This window comes from Dasypus novemcinctus, chromosome 12 (assembly GCF_030445035.2).
Source record: "Dasypus novemcinctus isolate mDasNov1 chromosome 12, mDasNov1.1.hap2, whole genome shotgun sequence".
Lineage (NCBI taxonomy): Eukaryota > Metazoa > Chordata > Mammalia > Cingulata > Dasypodidae > Dasypus > Dasypus novemcinctus.
The window spans coordinates 63,137,125-63,160,301 of record NC_080684.1 but is presented as its reverse complement, the minus strand read 5'-3'; the positions used below and the strand labels follow the sequence as shown (position 1 = coordinate 63,160,301).

The 23,177-nt window shown below is 36.0% G+C and overlaps 1 protein-coding gene and 1 non-coding gene across 2 annotated transcripts in view; one reads left to right on the top strand and one right to left on the bottom strand.

The window, feature by feature from the left end:
* Nucleotides 1-22,159, bottom strand: part of OTOGL (otogelin like) — a 149,993-nt gene extending 127,834 nt beyond the window's left edge. Inside the window, exons 1-7 of the mRNA XM_071218973.1 lie at nt 22,010-22,159; nt 20,877-20,916; nt 19,901-19,949; nt 14,232-14,298; nt 12,427-12,525; nt 10,735-10,889; nt 2,663-2,784 (exon numbers count right to left, since the gene is read on the bottom strand). Coding sequence (XP_071075074.1) covers nt 2,663-2,784; nt 10,735-10,889; nt 12,427-12,525; nt 14,232-14,298; nt 19,901-19,949; nt 20,877-20,916; nt 22,010-22,088 — 611 coding nt within the window. The 5' untranslated portion in view covers nt 22,089-22,159. The remainder of the gene's footprint in view (nt 1-2,662; nt 2,785-10,734; nt 10,890-12,426; nt 12,526-14,231; nt 14,299-19,900; nt 19,950-20,876; nt 20,917-22,009) is intronic.
* LOC111765067 (small nucleolar RNA SNORA73 family) lies at nt 18,662-18,864 on the top strand. The gene has a single exon (XR_002797519.1). It is a non-coding gene; the product is annotated as a small nucleolar RNA SNORA73 family (small nucleolar RNA).
* Nucleotides 22,160-23,177: the final 1,018 nt, after the last annotated feature.

Here is a 23,177-nt window from a genome sequence, read left to right as displayed (position 1 = left end):
TTGACATTCATTTAATGCTATAAAATGTAAAGTACATTATTAGGCTAAAAAATACTTTATCAGCCCATATCTCATTTGAATTGGAGACAATCTGGACTATGTAAACAAGAATCACATAGAATATTTAAACTCCTGATCCAATGTATGTGCACATACAAAGGAAGTGAGAGACATATGGGAATGGAAGAAAGTTAATCAATTGGACATTTTAAAAGACAGTAAGTCACCCGGAATACTTTTGAAAAAACACTGCACTTTTTCCATCAATGAGTAGTGCAGAAAAGAACCACTGCTCAAAATTAAGGAAATGGAAAAATCTCATTTTTATGAAGCTAGTCATGCTGAAAGAAAATTATAAACTATAACGTGAGGCAGGCATGCAGTTAAAAGGCATAATCATACATTGCTCTCAAAAACACAGATTTATGAGTTCCTTTCCAAGAGGAATATAGCCAGTCACATGACACAAAAACTACAAAACTAAACATGCTCTCCAACAGAAGCATAGTCCCCAAAGAAACAATTTGAAATGTCTGTAACTATTTGCACAGAGTTGTTTATAGATAATTAGAGCAAATATGTCATAAAGATAGGGAAAAAACTAAAAGTTTAAATTGGAGAATAAATAAGGAGACTCTGGTTTACCAGTGCCAAATATAATGTGATTTAAAATATAAATATGAGGGATTCATAGTAAAAGTCAGTTTGATATATTATTGACAAAGATAATTTGTCTCAAGTTCACAAGTTTATAAAACCATACTTGATCATAACAGGAAAAAAGTAAGTGGTATTTTATAAAGGTATTTCATAGTGATGGATGTTAACTATATGGAAGGATAATAGTTTGTTGTGGGTATTTTGTTGTTGTTTGATCATCTGTCATCTTCAATCATCCTTTTGTTCTCTTTCATAAGAAATTTGATTAAATATACAAATTTTTAAAAGAAAGGTTGATAACTATGATTATAACTGAGGTTTACAAATAGAGGGATGCTAGAGATGAGGGATAATAGTTAAAACTAGATAACCTCCAATATTTCTAAGAAAAACTCCAAGAAACCTAGGCAGGAAACATTCAAACTGTAAGCTAATGAATGCACAGATTAACCCTGAAAAGTGTAAGAGTTCAAATGCACCAGAAGTCCTCATTTCACAGGTGAGGTCACTGAAGTGCAGGGACTCTAGCATAGTGAGCGGAGCCTCAGACATTTGATTCCACTTTGGCAAACATCTCTCTAACCCTATGCCAGGTACAGCATCAGTATAAGAAACTTTACCAAATAATAAGAAAATCTTTCTCCTTCCTTCATAAATTGGGAAATCCTGAAAGAAATGTGTTCTCTGATTTAAAATTAAATGGCATATCCTTGATTTAACAAGGGGTTAATATTCTTGTAAACCTATTTGAATGGCATTTCTATCTTACAAAACATAGTATCTTTAATTGCCCATTACGTTACCCAAAATCCGATGTAAGGAATCCTACATTACTATTTAAATTCAGCTTCAGGAAATACATATGTGAAAACATTATCTTCCCATTCAAATGGCTAAGCTATCTTTTATAGGAAAATCAGAAGTATAGAACCCAATTAGCCAAAAAAATAAGTCTCTGAGAGTCAGAGTGACTACCCAGGGTTGCCTGACGCTGAGGAAGCCAGAATTAGCTTTTAATTCTTTTGGTGCTCAGTCTAAACCCTTTCTGCTGCCACCTGCTGCCTTCTGAAGACTCTAAACTGAGAAAAAGATACCATAGGTTGCTGTTAGGAATAACCCCTATCATTAAAACACTTGATAGAGAATTCTGGATGAGGAATAGAATTGTTCCATCTCACAATTTACTTTTTCTGACATAGCTCAGCCAAGAAATATTTAAAGTTGAGCTTCTCTCTATAATTATTTAGATTAATGGGTGGATTCTTCCATAGTATTCCTAGTTTAAAATATATAAAACCTTCCATCAAATAAACAAATATTCCCATCTCCAAAATTCTCATATCATATTCTTGGCAAATAAGAAGGCTGAGAACTGGGTCCTCTCTGAACTCACTCAGAGAGGCCCGTTGTTTCTCAGCTCGGACTCCTTCTCAGAACACTAATGGAAAATCTCAACGGACACCCAAATCTCATTCCATAGATTTGAAAAGGACTTCTAGAGATTTAGTTGCATTTTAAGTTTCTGCTTTAAAAAAGGCAGGAAAGGAAGAAGAGGAGAGGGATAGGAAGGAGAAGGGAAGGAAGGAGAGGGAAGGGGTGGAGAGGGGAGAGAAGAGGGAAGGAAAACAAAGGAGAGGAAAGCTAAGCAATGAGAAGGAAAAAAGAAAGTAAAGAAAGAGGGCAAAAAAAAAAAATATTCAACAAGTTGAACTATGAAGTTTTCTCCCCAATGTCTCTTAGAACAGGATATACTAATAATATCTCCACTTAAATAAACATATTTGTATTTCACACAAGTATTAGGAAGGTGAAAGTGATTAGGTTCCTAGCCACCTGGTTGATCTCAGAGCTTACTGAACCTTTCATGTCTGTATGATATGATGTCAAAGTTATTGAAGAAGGAATCCTCTCTTCTTATTTCCACAATTCAAATCCAGTTTGAGGTGTTTGGAGACCATTAACCTGTGGTGTTATTCACATTATATCATTTATAAGATCTTACCTGATTCCATCTTTTTTTATTTCATGTCCATAAATTCGAATTTCCTCTTGGTTTGAAAAGAACAAGCTGATTGACCGATAACAAGAATACACTGAACCAAAGCATTTAGGACTATTATGAACCTTAAAGGGAGAAAAACAAAAGAAAGCATAGAAACCAACAGTAATAACCATATATATGGTTCATTTGAGTTACTAAAACCACAATGTATGTTTATAGTTCTATAGCATTATTAGTCACATGACACCTCACAAAATTATCACTACATTTAGTATTTGCTTGATTTGCCAATGGAAAATGTAGATCCAAAAGAAAAATTTATTTTTTCTCATTAAAATGCCAAAGAAAATAGAGAGAAAAGAAATATTCAGCTTGGAAATTAGGCAACAATTTCTTTCATAAAACAAGTTGTTTAGCATGTATTATATAAATCTTTATATGTAGGATATTAACATTCTAAAATGATATAGTATTTATAATAGGAAGAGACTGTAGAACATTGCAAAGAAACATGTGTAATTTTCACATCCATTTTATTTTCATATTAAGACCCATGAAATAAAACTTCAAATATGGCACTGCACAAAGTAATATGTGGATGTTGCAAAAGTGACTATTACTTCACTAAATATAAAATTGCCCTCTTTGGTGGAGAGAGAGACTATTCCTCAACAGCTGATAGTTAATTGAAAAAATTAACTTAATGGTAAAAAGAAAAAAGGAAAAAGAAAGCAAGAAATAAAAGAGGAAGAGAGGAGAAGAGGAAAAAGAAGAGGGGAAGTGAGAACATACATGTAGATTCTCATACACTAGACTAAAAATTTCAGGTGTATTAAAAAGTTAAATATAAGTAATAAAACCATAAAATAACTGAGATAAAGTCATAAAATAATACAGATGACTAGATGGGAAAGATTTTCTAAACATAAAAGTGATGGGATAAATCACCAATGATAATATAAAATTTTAATATTGTAAAAATTTGTTTTATATGATTTAATATTTAATCAACAAATACTTATAGATCACTTATTATATATCCAGCACTGTTCTAGTCTGTCAGGGATACAACAGTCAGCAAAGCAAACAAAATTCCCTGACTTCATGGGACTTGCATTCTATTAAAGGAAGACTTTTAATAAAAAATATATAACCGAAATATATACTGTGTTAGATGATGAAAACAGCCAAGTAGAAACACTAAGCAGGGAAAGGGCATGGAGAATATGTGTTAAAGATTAGAGGGTCTGCAGAATTTTGAGACTGAGTGGCCAAGGAAGGCCTCACTGAGAAGGTAACATTTTAGTAAAAATGAAGACGGGTGAAAACAAGCCAAGCTATATAGACATCTGGAAGACCATTCCAGGCACTGGGAATCACAAGTGCAAAGTTGGAGTTAAGAGTATGCCTAAAATGTTTGCAGGATCCAGGGGTCCAAGCACCTGACCCTAGGCACAATGTTGAAGGATTCTTCTCTGGAGAAACAAAGTGGCTCCAGAAAAGACATACATATAATAATATTTGGGGTTTATCCAATAAAATTAGAGGCTCCCTGCTCAACCTGAGGACAAACAATTCCCATCCATATATTCAGAGGCTCCTCAGCTTTTACAGCCTGTCAAAATAAACAAATATTCAAGGTTCATTAATTATTTTATGAAAGACTGCAATATGAAAGAAAAAAGCAAAGAAACTAACAAAAGAAAAGTAATCCAAGAAAACAATTCAGGAGACTAAAGAAACTGCCCAAAATCCCTAACTAATATCTTCAGAGAGAAAGTTGAGTACATGGTTATCATGAATGAATAATAAAATACTGTTATTAATAAATACAGAATTCAAAGAATAAAAACAAATCAGTGGACACTGAAAATGCAACAATAGAAAATCATAACTGAGACATCAGAAGATAAATATCCAAGAGTTGGGAGGAAATATCCCAAATGTAGAACAAAACTACAAAAAAATGAACGATAAACAATAATCAACAAGAAAGTTAAGGGATTAATTATTTCAGTTGCAGGAATGCAATACCTGATTAATAGAACTTTGGAAACAAGGAAGAGAGAAAAATTAAGAAAGAAATAATATATTATTCCAGAACTGAAGAACTTTTCAAGCTTGAAAGGGACCATCGCGTTCCCAACATAATAAATTCATTATTAATTCATTAAAATATATGTGGAAATTTAAAATATAAAATCATTATGTAAATAAATAAATAAAAGCACATAAATATGAAATGTCATAATTTGGGCACAAAAAAAGAAGTTCTAAAAGCTTCCAGAGGCAGAAGGGGGGAAAAGTAGTATGCAAAAGGATCAGAGGTTAGAATGGATTGGACTTCAACAGTCTAAGAGAAAGCTCTTTTCAAATTATAACCAAGTGTAATTGTTAAGCTAATGTGTTAACTCAGCCAGGTAATTGTGCCCAGTTATTTGGTCAAGCAAGCACTGGGCTAATTGCAATACAAGGATTTTTATGGACTTTAGCCATCCGTGAGTTTACTGTACAGATGGCTGATTACATCTACAATTAAGCAGAGAGATTGTCATCAGCAATGAGTGATGTTTTATCCAAGTAGTTGAACGCCTTAAAAGGGGAAGTGATTTCAATATTCAGGGAGAATTTCCTAGCTTGTCTTTGGACAGCCAATGTCTCCCAGAAAATCTCAAAGACATTCTTCAGACTTTCATAGAAGCCCTGGTTTGCAGCCTGCCTGCAGAATCTGGGTTTGTGTATTCCCACAGTCACATGAGAGAATTTTACAAAATCTTATACTATTTACAGATATTTCCTGTTGATTCTGTTTCCTTAGAGAAACCTGACTAATACAGAATTTGATATTGGAGAGTGGGATGATGCTTTTGCAATTACCAAAATTCTGAAACAGTTTTATAGTGGGTAAGAGATATTTTTTGGAGGAAGTATGAGATGCTTGATGGAAAAGGCCTAGATTGCTTAGAAGAGACTGTTGGTAGTTATATGGAGCCTATAGTAATTTTTTATAAGGCCTTAGAAGGAAATTATTGTGAGATGTTTGATAGAAAAAGCCTAGAGTGCTTTGAAGAGAATGTTGGTAGGAATATGGATGCTAAAGAGACTTTTTATGAGGTCTTAGAAGTAAATGATGAAACTATTATTGGAAACCGGAGGAAAGGCAGTCTGTGTTTTAAAGTTGCAGAGAACCTAGCAAGATTGACTCCTGATGTTTTATGGAAGGCAGAATTTGAAAATGGTGAGCCTGGACATTTAGCTGAAGAACTTTCCAAAGTAAACTCGGAGAGTATGGCTTGGCTTCACCTTGCAGTTTATAATAAAATGCTAGACAAAAAAGATAAGCTGAGAACTGAATTGTTGGGCACAACAAAACCAGAAAATGATTCCAGAAATTCCAAGACTCTGGGAATCAAGCCCCCTTAACTAAACTTGGAACATGTAAATCAGGATTTAAAATGCAGTTATCTAGGAAAGACTTGTGGAAAGTCTTACTGTCTGATGGTTTAGACCCCTGCTTCTTACATGCTAAATGAGCAAGCTTTTTGAGAGAGCTGTATGAGCAAAACCATTGTCATCCTGGACTAAAAGGGACATCAAAGGAAGAAGAAGGGGAAAATGACTTTAAGAGGAAAATCATGGAGGCTGAGATTTGGAATTAAGACATATTCTAGGGCCAAGAGAGGAAACCCACTCATGTGTACAGAGAAGACGAGTTTGCCCCAGCAGTTGAAGAGGGTTGATGTTCCTGCCCACTGTTCAGGGAGAGTTTTGCCACCCCAGGGTACAGACAAGGTGGAGCACATTCTCCGAGGATTAAGTCAGTTAAGGTCAGCTCCCCATGAGTCTGAGAGGGGTGCACCTGTCCCCCATGGATTAGGGAAGGCCAGGTGGTCAACTCATTTTTCTGAGAAGTTGAGCCTCTATGCCAGAGGTTAGGGAGGATGTTACCTTCACTTCACTGTACTAGGGGGGTTAAGACTTGACCACATAGGTGGGGGAAGGTGTGGCCATCACCCCAATGTTCTTGGTGGGTGAAGTCTGGAGCTTGGTTGCCACCCAGATGCTTGACAAGGGTAAAACCAAGAAAATGGGCATTAGTGAAGTCTGTGGAAAGAGTGGGTCTCCATGAGGCCCCAGGGAGAAGAAACCAACATCTTAAGAATGACTCTCAGACTTTGAAATCTAATGAAGTACATCCTGTAGGTTTATGAAACTGTAGAGGACCCAAGACTCATGTTTCCCTCCCAATTTCTCCTTATGGTAATGCAAATGTTTATCCTTTGTTCCTTTGTATATTGGAAGCAAATAAATTGTCAGTTTTGTAGGTCTATAGACAGATCAAACTTTGCCCCAAGACCAACATTTCTATTAACTGAATGTAATGTGATTTTGTATTTAGAATTGTTACTGAAATAAAGTTTTTTGAATATTGTAATGTCTTTTTAGAATTCAGAGTATGGCGTGTAGCAGTTTGGCATTCTTTATGAATTCCAAAAATAGATATCGGATTGTATTTGTAAATGGTCTGCTCTTTTGGGCATATTAGATTCAGAGGTTTCATTTTTACTTGATTAAATTATGATTCAGCTTCTGATTTGGCCATGTCAGTAGGACATCGAGTTCCTGCCCTCTTAATGGACAGGGACTCACAGAGAAAATGAGATGGCAGAGGAGAGAGTTTAAGTTTTGATGCTGGAGCCCTGGGAAGTAAATACACAGAGACGAAGAACACAGAGGAAAGAATTTGGTTTGATGCTAGAGCCCTGGGGATAGATGAGACATTCACCAGATAGCTTATAGCTGACCTTGTGAAGAGAACAGAGCAGCTGAGCCTGGAAAGAAACAGCCCTGGGAAGAGAGACAAGGTTTATGCCAACCTGCAGCTGAGATCCAAAGAAGCTGGGACCATGGAGCCTTAAGAGCAAGAAGGAAGGCTAAGCCTTTGCAGGAATCACCCACCATCTTGCATCAACACGTGGCAACAGACTTAGGTGAGAAAATACCTCTTATGATACCTTGAGTTGGACTTATTAGGGCCTTGTGACTCTTCAACCCCAAATAAATACCCTTTATAAAAGCCAACAGAGTTCCAGTACTTTGAATCAGCACCTCTTTGGCTGACTAATACACCAAGGTTTCAACATTTTTCTTCCCATGCATTCTTTTCAGGAAAGCATATTCCCTTCCCGGGAATCAATGTGAAAATATAGTCAATGAAAATAAACCACAGAAGACTAAACCACAGAAGAGGAAATGAGTCCCTTCTCATCACTACAAACAAACCCTATCCCTATATTCAGGGAGTCCAATCAAATTTTGGACCCTATCTCTCACACATGAATGAGCATTCAATGATTACTAAACCTTTGACAGGAGCCAAGAAATAGGGAAACCAATGCAGGAGAAAGACAAATAAAATTCCTCAGAGGGACAGTGAAAGATGTACCAAAAGCTAGCTGTTCAGTAGTTCCCAAAATCAACCAGTCCCAATTGGAGCTTGATTTTTTTTAAAAAAGACAGAAAAGGATGTCTCTATTGTGGAAGGGAAAGAAACATAAGTTTTCTAATGTGTCTAACCAATCTGAGAAGAGTTTTGTAGAAACAGAGTTTGGAGGAAAACATAGTAAATGAAGTACTGAAAAAGAAGCTAACAAAGAAAACTGGCCAACTCAATAAAATTTTACAAGAAGTAAGGTGATAATAACCCATTAAGTTCATCCAGCTCTAAAAAATATTTACATAGTGACAATAATGTAAAAACCACATATTGATTTAACCCAAAATGGTGCTATAATCCTATTGGGAGAAGGGGAGGAAAGGGTATGTATGAAAGTATGTGATTGTGAGCATGTGTGTGTTTATTAGAGGCAGAAGGGTAATATAATTAAGATGATTCTTCATTTTCCCTTGAAGGAAGTGAACGAATAATATCTAATTTTTTAGAAGTAAAGAAATAGGGGAGAAGATGTGGCTCAAGCAGTTGAGTGCCCACCTCACACATGGGTGTTCCTAGGTTCAGTTCTTGGTGCCTCTAAAGAAGAAAACCAGACTATGAGGAGACCATGTGCAAAAACAATGAGCAGACAACAATCAAAAACAATAAGCAGACAACAATCAAAAACAACCAGCAGACGAAGACAAAAAAACAAGCAAGACAATGAACAAACAGTGAGCAAAAACAATATAATAAAATGATCAGGGAGCAGATGTGGCTCAAGTAGTTGAGCACCATCTCCCACATGGTAGGTCCCACGTTCAGTTCCTGGTACCTCCTAAAGAAAAAACACAATGAGCAAAAAACAATGAGCAGACAAGGAGCAAAATCAATGAGCAGACAACAAGTACAAACAATGAGCAAAATCAACAAGCAAACACACACGGGAGCCATCTGGGATGGGGATGGGAAGAAAGAATAATATATTATTTTGACATATGAAGACAAAAGCCAGAAGAAACAGCTAAAAGAGTTGAAGAATTAGTCTATGGGAGTTGTAGGTTATGGGAAGTAAAGGGAGGCAGGGCCTATATTTTTCTTCATGTGCTTTGCTGAAATCTTTTAAACTATATACATATTTGATTTTCATAAAAGTCAAAGTGAAAATGTAGAATTATACATAGTCTGATTTCAATTTTATTAATATGTATAAAATCCAGAGGAAAAAGTGTAGAAGGAAATACATGAAGCTGTTAATGATAATTCTTGACCAATAATTCTAATGCTATTTTTGTACTTCTCTGAATTTTCCAAGTTTTCCACAAAGGAAGTATACTATATTTATAATCAGAGGAAAGATGACATTTAAAATAAATGGGTATGTTGACTTGAAGGCAAATTCTACCAGGCAGAGCAGGCCCAGATAGAAACAATATCTATTAATCCTGGAAGTATAATTCAGCATTGTGTCTTATTATCAAAGGATAGATTATCTAGTTGACACTTTAATCCTCAAATGGGTGAGACACTGGACAAGAACACTTCAATGAGGAAGTCAAAGGGTGTTAGAGTAATAAGATCTGGTAAAATCATGGAGAAGTAAAGGACAATGAGACCAATGAGAACCTCTAAGCACTGAAAGATCTATTCCATTCACTTCCCTATCTAGAAAGATCTCTGATTTTGTGTCCTTATGCCTCATAAGCTAACTTGGATATACCTCATTTCCTTTCTGTGTCACAAGGATTTATTGCTTTTAAAAATCTTCAAGGCCTGCTTTTAAATTTGCATCACTTATAAGAGGAGGAGAACTTAGGCAACTCCAACAAAAGTTAGAAAGGAAAAAGAAAACAGAAATTGAAACAAAAGATGGCTATAATGAGTTTAACTTTGGAAAAGGACAGAACAGCAGTTTCCTGGTAGTGCACTGAGATGTCCTAAAAATTGCAGGAAGGTTAGTAGACAAGAAAAGAAGCCCCTAAGACCACTATTTTAACTAGAGCAGCTATGCAACCTGCATTTTGAGATGGTCTCCCAAGAATTCTTTTGAATCAAGACTCCTGTAACTAAATACTATTCTACAGGCTCAATCCAATGGTATCAATCTATCTAGCAATTAGCTGCCTAGCTCTCTATCTTATAGACAGTACTTAAATAATTCATGTTCTCCATTTCATGAATGTCTGGTCCTAAGGGAAACATTTTTAAAAATCAGACCATGTGGGCATCACATTGGGAGTATCAAGAAGGAAAACAAGTATGAATAATCTGGTTGCTGGCTGAACCCACTTCCTCTTCAAAAATGTTAAAAAAAAAAACACAAAACCCTGAAGAACAGGACTATCAATTAGGGATGCTATTATGATATCCCTGATATAGATATTTCTGCATAGCCGGTAAGCCCCTCCCACATGGATCTAAACCCTACCTACCACAGTCCTATTCTCCTTGGAACTATACTCAATCTAGTAATAAAATTGGTCTATTCCATTAGGTACCAACTTCTCTCCTTCCCTAGTCAAGGTCCTAACTATTCATGTTATGATTATTAAATATTTTCATCATTTATCCAACACTTTTAAAATATACAATCTTCCAGAAATCAGTTTTTAAGTTTATGATGTCCCAGATCACCTACCCATACAGTGTACTGAGGCTCCAAATTACCACAGTCCTTTGCAAAAATGTAAGAACAATTTCCTGGGAAATAATAGTAGATGCCATCAAATGTTTCAAAGTGGTATTGCCCCCAGGTTTTGCAAATCCCATCTCTGCTTTTACCCATGTTTGGGACTGAAAAGAAATAAGATAATGTTTAGTAGAATAAAATAAACTATACATCTTTCTGGCAAGCTTCAGGCATGATAAGTGGTTCTAGTTTTCATTAAAATAAATATTTTCTTATTTGATGCTCCAAATCACAGAAAAAAATAACTAACATAAAATTACCATTTGCTTCAAAATTATCAAACTTTTTCAACAAAAACAAGGTCTCAAATCTGTTGTAAAGAAAGGATCTAAGTTAGCAACTCTTAAAATTTAAAAAAAAAAAGTCTCTAGAAGAGAGGAAGAGTTGGGGGCGGCGGGGAAGACATGGTTAAAGAATGTGTTAGGGATACAAGTGAGTGTCCTAAAAGTTAGTAGGATAGTATGTGAGTGTTCCAGCCTCCAAAGTTCTTTCAAACTTATGGTATCCACATAGAAAAATAACCTCTGACAAAAATTATATATTTATCTCAGGGCCCTGGAGGTGGGAATCATGAATAATCAAAAGTATGCTGGAATTTAGGAATTCATGACCACAACTCTGGCCAAGTTTCAAGCAACGTTTCTCTTAAATCATATAACTTCATACCCCCTTGTTGCCATGCCTACTTCCCTTTGTACCCCATTGATGTCATCTATTTTATCCTTATTTATTGGAAACTTCCCTTTAAAATAATGAGATTAATAGCATTTACTGAGCATTCAATATGTGCAAAACTTTCGATATGCTCTATGGGAAACATAAAGATAATTAAGGTACAATCTTTGCATCTTTGACTTTTGTAATTTTTACTTAAACTAATTGACCTTAGCCAACATTGGCTTTTTCAGGGTAAAACAGAGTGATTCATTTTTCAGGACATCCTTCACTGACTGCACTCTTTTCCACTATTGCATATTCTCATAGCTTCTTGTACTTTCCTTTATAGAATATGTCACAAATGTAATTTGCTTGCATATCTGTTGCTCTTGGTCTACTCCTTCAGACTGTAACCTCCAGGAGGGCAGAAGTATGTCTGATTTGTCCACCACTGTCTCCCCATTGTCCTGTCTGGGATCTAGTAGTGTTCAATTAAAAACTCATTAAACAAAGAACAAAAGAATATTAACTAATCATTATGCCAGGTCGCATCCTAGATACTTGGAAAAAAATTTTTTTAAATGCCTTGCCCTTGAGGAGCATTCTATGCTATTTCTATTTTAGCTGTAGGATACCCAGTTTACTCAAAGCAAAAAAATAGAATAGCCATAAATAAAACACATAATTTATAAAGCAAAAGAAAAATGAATAAGAACCTGGTTTTAATGAGCTACTATTATCTAAAGTAGAAAAAGTACTTGAGGAAATACGAAAGTAGAGATCAGTGAGAAGGGGAGGTGGGCATATCTATTCTCATTTACATTGTTTCTATATTACCTCAAATTACTGAGAATGAATTATGGTCACCGAAAAACACAATATGATTGTCTCAACTCTCAATGGATGAATGCTGCTATAGCAAATTATGCCTTCATGTTCTCCTTAGTATCTCATAATTCTCTTTTAAGTATCCCTGAAACTTACCAATCTGACACCTTGTCCCAAGAGCCTGAAATATTTGACAGTCACATGTACCAGTCTTAGAACAGAAAGCTCCATTAAGGCATTCATAAGGACAAGAACCTGCAGAACAAAAATATAAACTAAAATTTAAAAATAAACTATCTTCTGGCATGCTTCAGTTTTAATAAACATAATATATCAAGATTTAGCTTGGTCTAATCGCAACCACTATTAACTCAAACAGAACCCTGGGCCTTTTGCCTTGATGAGCTAAAGAAATTAAACCTGTCAAGTCCCTAATTCATTTCATTGTGTGTGCTGTGATGCAAAAAAGATAGGCTTTCACATCAGAGTACCCTGACAGCAAAGGTCAGCCTCCTTCAAGCAATCGAAAGATCAAGTTCCCATGTAAGGAGTCGCTGTCCTAGATGATGAGAACCAGAAATATACACATTACAGATTATTCCATTGATGGAGTTTGGCACTGGTTACACATCCGATCATCTCCTTCTTCAGGAGCAAGTGCTGTATTAAAGAACTAGCTCAAGTATCAGGCAAAGTATAAAACTAAAAGGAAAGTCCCACTTGTGAGAAGAATGATTAAACATCTCATTTGAAGTTTGTATCTTAGTTCTCAGGCTCAATTACAAATGATGCATTCTTTTGGACCCATGTTTAATTTTTACAAGGCAGAAGCCAAAGTCACTGCTAGTTATCAGCAAAAATATCCTTTCATTCATGCAAAGAAAACTCACCATAAAGGATTACATTAAAAAGAGGAAGCAAATAACCATGGTTCTAACCCTGATTTTGCCATCATTTGGTGAGTGAGCTTAAAAATGGAAATGAATCACAATGAAAAATTTTTCTCTATTAAGGAGAAAACAAGAGGCAATTGGCAAAACTCAAGCAGGAAGGATTTAAGTAACACAGAAGGAGAACTAGAGAACGTCTTCGAGTTACCATAAAGTATTCCTAAAGAAGTTGAGCCTCTCTAGAATATATCAGTCATGAAACACACTTATCTAAATGGGATAATTTAACACAGTTCTATCAAAGACTGGAACTAGAAAACCCTTAAGATCCATTGATCTAAAATATTTTACTTTTTTTTTTCAAAGTACAGATATCTAAACCTATCTTAACTGAAGAAAAATGAGCTATTTTAACTTTGATCATAAATGCAGATCTAAAAATTCATGTTTTTCATAAACTTAAATGCAAGTGTTTTTCTATAAGGGGCATATCTACTTTAGATTTTTATTTAGATCACAATCTTGCATTATTCCAACGAATGACTATCTAGACATTTAGATTAACAAATGCACCACCTTCAAATATTTATTCACTGCCCTGATTATTCCCCTGAAAACAAATATCAAACCAAAAAAAAAAAAAGTGAGGATCATTTGTTATTTTAAACTTATTGATAAGAATTTCCATTTCATAATTGCCTCTCTGAGTAAATTTCATATTACCATCAGTATTGCACTTAATGAAAATGTGAAATTGGTATGCAAAAATAGGGATGCCAAAGAATCAAGTAGCAAGTAACTCACTCTGAAAACAATTTTTTTTCTGATATTCAATAATACTTTCCCAGGCCATGTTGTTATCAGCTTTGTCTTAAATGCTTAGCCCTAGCTATTTTTTAAAAAATAATTTAAATTTCTCTTTCAACAGAACTTAAATTTTTCCTAAGTAGTGTTACCACCCTGCCTCAGTTTCCTCCATGATTTATATGGAAGCAATAAAGAGTTGATTCAGTATATCCTCTAGAGGGTCTTTTGAGAAAGCAAATATAAAAACATAGGTATAGCACTGACCTTTTATTTTGCTCTCACCCCAGTAAATAGCATCATGGAAAAAATATCTTGGAGAAGTTGCTTGAAACTTCGGAAGAAAGAAATAAGAATTCAAAATAGTTAAATTATTCAATTCAAGTCAATCATGAAAATTAGAAAATATGGGAAGTAGTTTCAAATACAGAACTTAGCCTAAAATGCTGACTTTGCTACCTTGGGTTTTTGAGGCACTGTTGCATGGGCAGAAAGGGGTTGTGGTTAAAAGACCCTATTTCAAGCCTTGGTTTTTCCTCGTATAAGACTTTAAGTCCTACCTTCCCTAACTTCAATTTTCTCCTCTCCCCCTCCCTTAGTGAAAGAAGTCTCCCTGGAATCTAACCTTTGGATTAACTGATTTCTTTTACTACAGAAGTGGAGAGTTTCTGGATTTCTAAATGTAGATGGGTCTGGAGAAAATGCAAGGGGCTGATGTACAGACAGTGGCATGCCACCTGCCTGCAGGCACATCTGTGAAGACACTATCTACAGAAGAATCTGCTGCTGTCAGTGTGTCACCCTGAGTCTCCAAAGGGCTAACACTTTAAAGTCCATAGATCATTTAAATGTATGTTTATATAGAGCCAAAGGCATTTCAGAGTAGTGGTTAAGAGCATGAATTATAGAATAAAACAGACATGGAATAGAGTCCTGGTTGTTCCATTTTTTTTTTAAGATTTATTGTTATTTATTTCTCTCCTCTTCTCCCTGCCCCTCCCCCCCAGTTGTCTGATTTCTGTGTCCATTCGCTGTGTGTTCTTCTGTGATCGCTTCTATCCTTATCAACAGTACCAGGAATCTGTGTCTCTTTTTGTTGCGTCAACTTGCTGCATCAGCAAGTGTGTGAGCGGTGCCATTCTTGGGCAGGCTGTACTTTCTTTCACGCTGGGCGGCTCTCCTTACGGGGGGCACTCCTTGTGTATGGGGCTCCCCTACACGGGGGACACCCCTGCATAGCACAACTCCCTGAGCACATCAGCACTGCACATGGGCCAGCTCCACACGGGTTAAGGAGGCCAGGGGTTTGAACTGTGGACCTCCCATGTGGTGGGTGGATGCCCTATCCATTGGGCCAGTTCCACTTCTCATTACTTACTCTTAAGCAAGCTTTCTAGCCTCTTAGCGCCTCCGTTTTTCCATTTATAAAATTGGGATAATAATGCACTTTCTTCATTGTGTAGGTTTGACAATGAATTAAAACAGTATAGATAAATCATTCAGCCTCACACATAGAAAATTAGCAATAAGGAGATTTATCTTAATCAAGCAACCAGATGAAGCCATGAGATTTTTAAAGGTCAAAATGGTTTAGTAGCAAATAATTGCGGATTATTAAAACTAATAAACTATGGATTATTATTCCAACTCAGTGCCAATTTAGTGTATGGTCTGGGGCAAAGTTCTCTCCAACAATATATTTGAGGTTCACCAGAAGAAAACACACACTCAATATGTACCACAACATTGGCAAATCACATAGCAGATGAGGTTAAGAAATCTGGAGAAGGACAAAGGATAAGAAGAAAGAGGGATGGGGAATATGACCTCAGATTCAAAGTCTTTTCTCAACAGTTTTGATCTCCTTCCTTATGTGAAGTTTTATTTCGACATTTTCCAGGTCAATACTTTTTCTTTTAACAGGCGAAGCTGCCCCACACCAGATAAAATAACTCCCCATACTCTTTTACCTTTAGACGATTCTTTTCTAAGCTCCCTGCTCCACACCATGGCTTCCCATTCATTGCTTCCTGCTCTGACTGCTCCCCTTTTGCCTGACTCTGTATTCAAACTAGGTTAGACTCTCAACAGTCTATGGCCTTGATTACCCTAAGACAGCAATTCTTATTCTTTCTTCAGCCATACTGTTTCTGGCTGCTTCAATTAACACAGCCACCATTATTTCTAGACACCAAAATCCTCCAGCGTTGGCTCCAAAATATCTTATGCCAATCCTGTAGAGGGAACCAAACAATTAATTATCTATGATGCTCAGCAGAAGGTGAGCTCACCTCAACTCTGCATCACACAAGTATATAACTTTAAACAGATTATTTAGCCTCAGTTCCAAACTTTAAAACAGAATGATAATAGTACCTGCCTCACAGAATTAGCAAGGTTAAATGAAATAAGTATAGCATCAAGAACGGTGCCTGGCATAGAGCATGCCTCCTTTATTTATTACTAGGCAAAAATGGAATACATTGAACACTAGACCAAGGCAAAAATATGTAATTTGTTTTTGTTCCCTTACCCAGCTCAGGCCATATCTTCTCCTTGGAGATTAGGATGACTACATAACACACCAGCCTATGTTAGAAGCCTTTCTTTCTAGTTCTCACAGCAACCCATCAATCATAATACATTTCACTGAGCTAAAGACACAAAAACAGAGTTTTCCCTTTAGAATATCTTTAAGCTCAGAATGGCATCTTACATTTATAATTAGGAGAATTTTTATTTCTGTGTCATATAAATAATGGCAAATAACTGATTGTATTTTATTCAACGAACCAGCTAAACAGAAATCATGTCTTTATGTGATGTCAATATCCACTAGACATTGAGTTTCTAGATAAAAACTCTGTTTTCATGTTATCTTTCTAACATAATCTCTGGTATGTTGTCAGCACATACCAAGTGAACTGAAAAAAAAAAAAGACATTGTTCAAATGGGATGTATCTGCCTCTCAGGATTGTTTGGAAGCATGGCTAGAGCAGACACAGTTGATGCCCCTCCTCACATCACCCACTCCACCCTCTTTCCCCCCTCCCTAGGCTCACCTCAGAAGTCTGGGTTTCTGTGCAGATTGAGAATCTCCATCTTCAAGCACCAAATTCTCTGTGTTTCTCTGCCTGATAGCTGAGCCAAGCAAGAGAGACCACAGAAAGTAGCTTCCAGGGGACTTAAGGCCCCCAGAGTCTGGGCATAAATATCTCAGCTTCCCCATCCCTTGGAGAAACATTCTAAGAGACATTCTGCAGGGTTTCTCAGAAGGTTCCTAACAAGATAAAGCACCAAGTACCTACAGAAGGAAGCCCCTCACTAATGCGGTCTGTCCAGGCATCTCTCCTTTCCTTGTCCAACTTTCTTCTCTCCTTCACTTGCACTTTTCAGGATCACTTCCCAAATAAACAACTAGTACCTAAGTCTACTTCTCAGGACCTGCTTTCAGGAGAATAAGTTTTAGTATGAAATGTAATATAAAAGCAATGGGGGGAAGCAGATTTGGCCCAACGGATAGGGCGCCCGCCTACCACATGGGAGGTCCAAGGTTCAAACCCAGGGCCTCCTGATCTGTGTGATGAGCTGGTCCATGCACAGTGCCTGTAAGGAGAGCCGCCCAGTGTGAAAAGAAAGTGCAGCCTGCCCAGGAATGGTGCCGCACACACAGAGAGCTGACACAACAATGACACAACAATAAAAGACACAGACTGGGTGCCACTGACAAGAATACAGGTGGGCACAGAAGAATATGAAGCTAATGGACACAGAGAACAGACAACTGGGGGGAAGCGGGGAAGGGGAGAGAAGTAAATAAAAAATAAATCTTAAAATAAAGAAAAAAGAAAATGATAATGGAAAGAGTACAACAATTTCTTTTTAAAAAGGCAGTGGGAATGTACATCCATATAACTGATAAAAGAAGTCAGCATGTTCTTCTTTCTTCCTATGAGAAGCACAGACAAACATGGTCTTTACATGGGAAATCAGTGCAGCACACAATTACACCATTCAAAGAAGCCTGTGTCTAACTTTCCTTGCTCATTGTTTACCTCATTGCCTACATATTTCTTGCTCCTTACTTGCACAGATATCTATTCATCAGTGCTCTATTTCCCTAGAGCAGGGGACTGAATCTGTGAGCAGGAATGAATGGCCCTGTAACAGATGAAATTCCAATCCTAAACAGTGCAAAGCATGATTATGACCTTATTGTCCTTCTTTGACATTTCTCCTTTGAAAACTTGCGCAGATCTCAAGGAATCTTGAGGCATTGCTCTCTAGCTACATGAAATAGAAAAGCAAACATCTTTCTCTTCATTCTCTCCAAAAGGGAAATCAAGACAAGGTAAGTATTAAAGAAGGTATAGAATTAATGTAACTCCTTTGGAATAAATTACACAAATTCTGAAAACACCTAAATGGACAATAGTATAATCATCAATAGGTCACTTTATTGGACAACTTCAGATTGAGGAATCAATATTTTACAGGTTCCTCAATCTAATGGGTTCACCAGAATGCTTTTTTCTCAAAATCATACTTTCTACTAAATCATACTTATGTTCTTTGTGGTTAATATGCTCTATTGACAAATCAGTACTTAAAATTTCTTAGAGAAAGATCATTTCAACTACTTCACTTGATACGTAAGTACATGAGTATACAAAATACTCTTAAAAAATATATTGTCCCAACATGGATACCCCAGGAGGTCACTCTCCCAGGGCTCTGTCCAGGTGGCCTAAGGAGCATAGGGTTCTGCCCGGTAACATACAGTCCCATTCCATGACATTAGAGATGAAGCTAGGCCTCAAGCCTGCACCTGCATATTTCTACAGCTTCTCAGAGTCCTGCAGACAATGACTGAGGAGACAAACCATGCAGGAAACATATCTCATATTAAAAATTAAAATAAGACCTTAAATAGGAATTTTATGTGCATATATAGAGAAAGAGAGAGTTCCCATTCCAAAGTCAACACTTTGTCCATTCTAGTATGGTCTCCACTCTTGATAAGAAAAAATTATTTCTATCATCTAAACTTTCACAACGACTTATCAAATCTTTCTTTCATTCTTCTCCTAATTCTCTTCCATCAATACCATAAATTATGCAAATTTGGGCATCTATCAGAAAATAATAGTAGAAATTGTTTGCGACCTAGCATTTGGCAAAGATCTAATGAACATTTAAGTTCTTTGCTACATAAATACTCAAATCATATAACTTCCCAAACAAATGCCTTTAAGATTCTCTATTTATTTATTAAGATCTCTATTTTACCATCCACCTTTTACAGAGAAACAATATTTTTTAAAAGCCCATCCATTTGAATACACAAACATAGTTGAAGATATTGCTATTATGCTATCCAGTATAAAGGGGTGGGATAAAAAGGGATCCTGAAATTCAGTGCACCCCACCCACACCCCAACAGACAGATACACATACACACACACACCACCACAGGTTAACTCTCCCGAGGTGCCTGTAATTTAAAAATATCAGGCAATATGAAAGCTGTCTGTCAGGACACCTCTGATGTCCTTTTGCAGTATTTAATTCATATCATTTTCACCCTTCTCTGCCCCTATTTGCTTATATTTGTTTTAATTGTCCTGATATTGTGCTTACCTTTAAAGTCAATTCAAATTTTATGACAAGTAGATAAGATTAAATCTCCATAAATAATGTGAACATATCAATAGGTAAAAAAACCAGTGCACTTTCAAAAAGTTAACGGAAATGTGGATGAATTTAAGGATCACAGAAAAGCAGTAGACAAGTTACTTCGCCTCTTCCCCCTCCTTCCTATCTTGTTTTCAGCATTTTATTTCCCTCCACAAAGGCTTCATTGTTGAAGTGACAGCAGTCCCACAGCAGAATGGATTATTTCTCTGCCTCTCTCTCTGTCTGAGGCATAACCTACCTGTGCTGCTAAAAGAGCTCTTTTCTGTCGATTTTCATTAAACCCGTTTCTGGAAGAAAACAAAAAGAACTTGTATAGTCAAAGGCCCCAAGGCAACCTGAACAAGTCTTTCCCAAGAGAGAGCTGGTGTTTTCCTCCTGATTTTCATCACTTTATCAAAGAGGTCTTTCTTGGTTTAACGTTTGAAAGGGCCCCCTCCCCTTTTTGGAGGGTTTAGATTTGGGTGGTGGCAAGGTCTCATTTTACAAAATTTGGGAATGTCCCCAAATCTCTTCAGTCTCTGATGTAAACTGAATTTTAGGAAGGAACTTTGAGAAAGAGAAATAAACAAAACAAAATAATGAAACATGGTAGCATCAACACTTATTTTCTCATATGACTTCATAAAACTGGTGAGGTAAGCATTGGTCAAGATTACCATTCCTTTTTCAAACATAATATGTAATCTCTCTCTCTCCATGTCATAAAGGGCAGATGAACATTAATATGAGTATGAACTTCAAATTGTGATTCATCAGTACCAGTGCTGAATAAAATTCTGCTTTTCATTAAGCAAAGCATTTTAATTCAAAATTATTTTCATTATTTATTGCCAGAACCATTTTATTATTTTTATCATTAAAATGCTTCATTCCATGCTATACATACAGAACATTAGCAATCAGTAAGTACATATTAATAACAACAGTATAAAAGGAAAAATTACCAGATGTAACTTCTTTATAAACCTTTAAGGAAAAAGCAGTATCTTTTTAGGATCTACAGATATTGGACACCACCAAGAACTTCTTGTAATTAAAATGAAAGAGTTTTGTTTCATAAATAAGGAGATAAATGAAATGCCTAATACTTTTTAATTCTCATGACTATTTTTGTAAAATATGCCATCCATATTTTTCAAAAGTTTAAAGATAAGTATCTGCTGAACTTCGCTAACCTTATGTTTTAGAGGACATAAAGAACAAGAATTACTCACGTTGATGTTCCTTTTAAGATGGATGATGCACAAATATATCCTGTCAGGACGTAAAGAAATATTGATAAATACATATATTTATCTAAGAACAAAATATATTATCCAAATATCTTGGTCACATGCTCTAATTATTTAATAGATCATTCCAATAGATCATTCTAAAACTTAGATTGGGCTTTGCAGTAGTTATTTTGCATTTCCTAGAGGATTGTGATCACAAAATCCTGTAAGACACTGGAGTGAATGATAATCCAAGGAGAATGAGCAGTCTACGCAGATTTACACAGTGACATGAAACAATGGAACGAGCCCTAGATCTGGAGTTGTAGATTCAAGTTTTAGTCTTGATCCTGCCTCTTAGGAAATGCCAACCCTAACCAAGTTAACAAACACACCACAAAATGTGTGTGTTGGCCAAGTTGTTGATCTCTAGAATTCCCTCCAGCTCAACATTCTATCACTTCCTTCTCCTTGGTGTTTCAGTCATTCCCAGCGTTGGTAGCTTCTATGATCTCTCTAGTCTTTCACATTTCAGTCATTTCTCTCATTTCCCCAACAGACACCATTTCCAAAGGTTAAAAATTAAGAGCTGAATGTAAATAAATGCCTTCCTCAAAAAAATACTTTATAGAAATTAATTTAAAAATAAAATTATTATTAAAAAACTGTTAACAGTCAATTTTAGCCTCAAATGTTATAATTACTCTTAAAACATCTTTTTTTTAAAAAAAAAATCATTCCTAGGGTTGATGTTATAAAGAAAAGTTAAGTATTCAGTTTTTCTTTATTTACTTTAAAATTTCAAGTGTTTAAATTAAATATGGACATTTACTTTAAATCAGCTGTTAGAGGAGAAATTTTAAATCAGATCTTCTTGCAATAGAGCTGTATAGCATATTAAAAGCATAGTAGTAGCTAGCCTTTAAAAAAGAAGATTCAAAAACCGAAAACCAAAAGTTCCAAATTATCAACATAACTAAAAATTTTCCAAAAGTTGATCTGATGTCATTTAGTAGCTATCATTCAAATGACTTCAAAGTGCTTTACAGCGTAAGGGGGGAATGTTTATTATAAATCACAAGAGAGACTAAAATGCAATAAATTATGGCAAAAAATGCAATGTAAGTTCTTACCTTGTAATAAAAATAGCAGTATATGAAGCAAGAATATACTCCAAGGTATCATTAAATTGAGTTTTCTCTCAATGTTCATTTCAGTGTAGACTTTCTCCTTGAAATGTAACCAAACTGTGGGATTTTACTATGATGGCATCTTAGAAGTATGCGTATTTGTAGAGTGCTCAAATTCTTATAAATGTAGCTCCGTACTAAAGTAGTTCAAAAAGGAATTCCAGACCTTCCAACTACCTACAACATCTGAAGCTTTAGAACTTGCAGGCAGCCTTTTGACTGTATCTCATTAGCAATGCATGGCAGCTTCGTACATGAGCCCGTATTGATTACACTCTATCCGGCACCTGCCCATCACTTGCCTTTTTAAAGCCTATATTAACCTTTCATAACTTCTAAACACAGGGGCTTCAAAGAGAAATGCTATTGCCATCTCCCAATGTCATGAGATAATCACTTTTTCTAACTACTGATCTTTTCTTTCCTTGTGTTTTAGATTTTTTATTCATAAAACAATCACTGTCCTTTGAAAAATGGTGCAATAAAATCCTATCAAACTTTCCTAGAATGCCTAGATGATTTCATACATTTTTCTCTAAGAAATTAAAAAGAAGGTAAAATTACATGCATATATTTTCAACTCAAGGCCCATTAAAGTATAATTTAGGTTGGCATGTCCATTTACCCACAGATCTTCCTGTTGAACAGTCTGCACCAGAAGTACATAGTAACTCAAAATGACGGTACTGTCATATTTGACTCACGTAGCCCTGCAAGCCTTCCCTTCATACCCATTTTTCCACTCTCTATGAAAAGTACCCAACTAACAACAACAAAAAGACTCCTTTTTTCAGCAATAGGAGTACTCTTCTCTGGTAAACAATGGACTGCCTAGATTAGCAGCAGAGAAGAACTCTAGTTATTTCATAATTAACTCCATAGAGATGATACTAGCCTCACAAATGAGTGTAATCCATGCTTATATAAGGGATTGCATATTTCCTATAGTAGATCCCATGACTTCCCTGGACTATTTATCAGGTTCATTTAACAGAGGGGAACACAGTAGAAATGAATGCCTAACGACACAGGAACTAACTACTGTATGAGTACAGCAGGACTTAACTTCCTGCCATATTCAGACATCTCTTCTGCAATGGCTTCCCAGTTT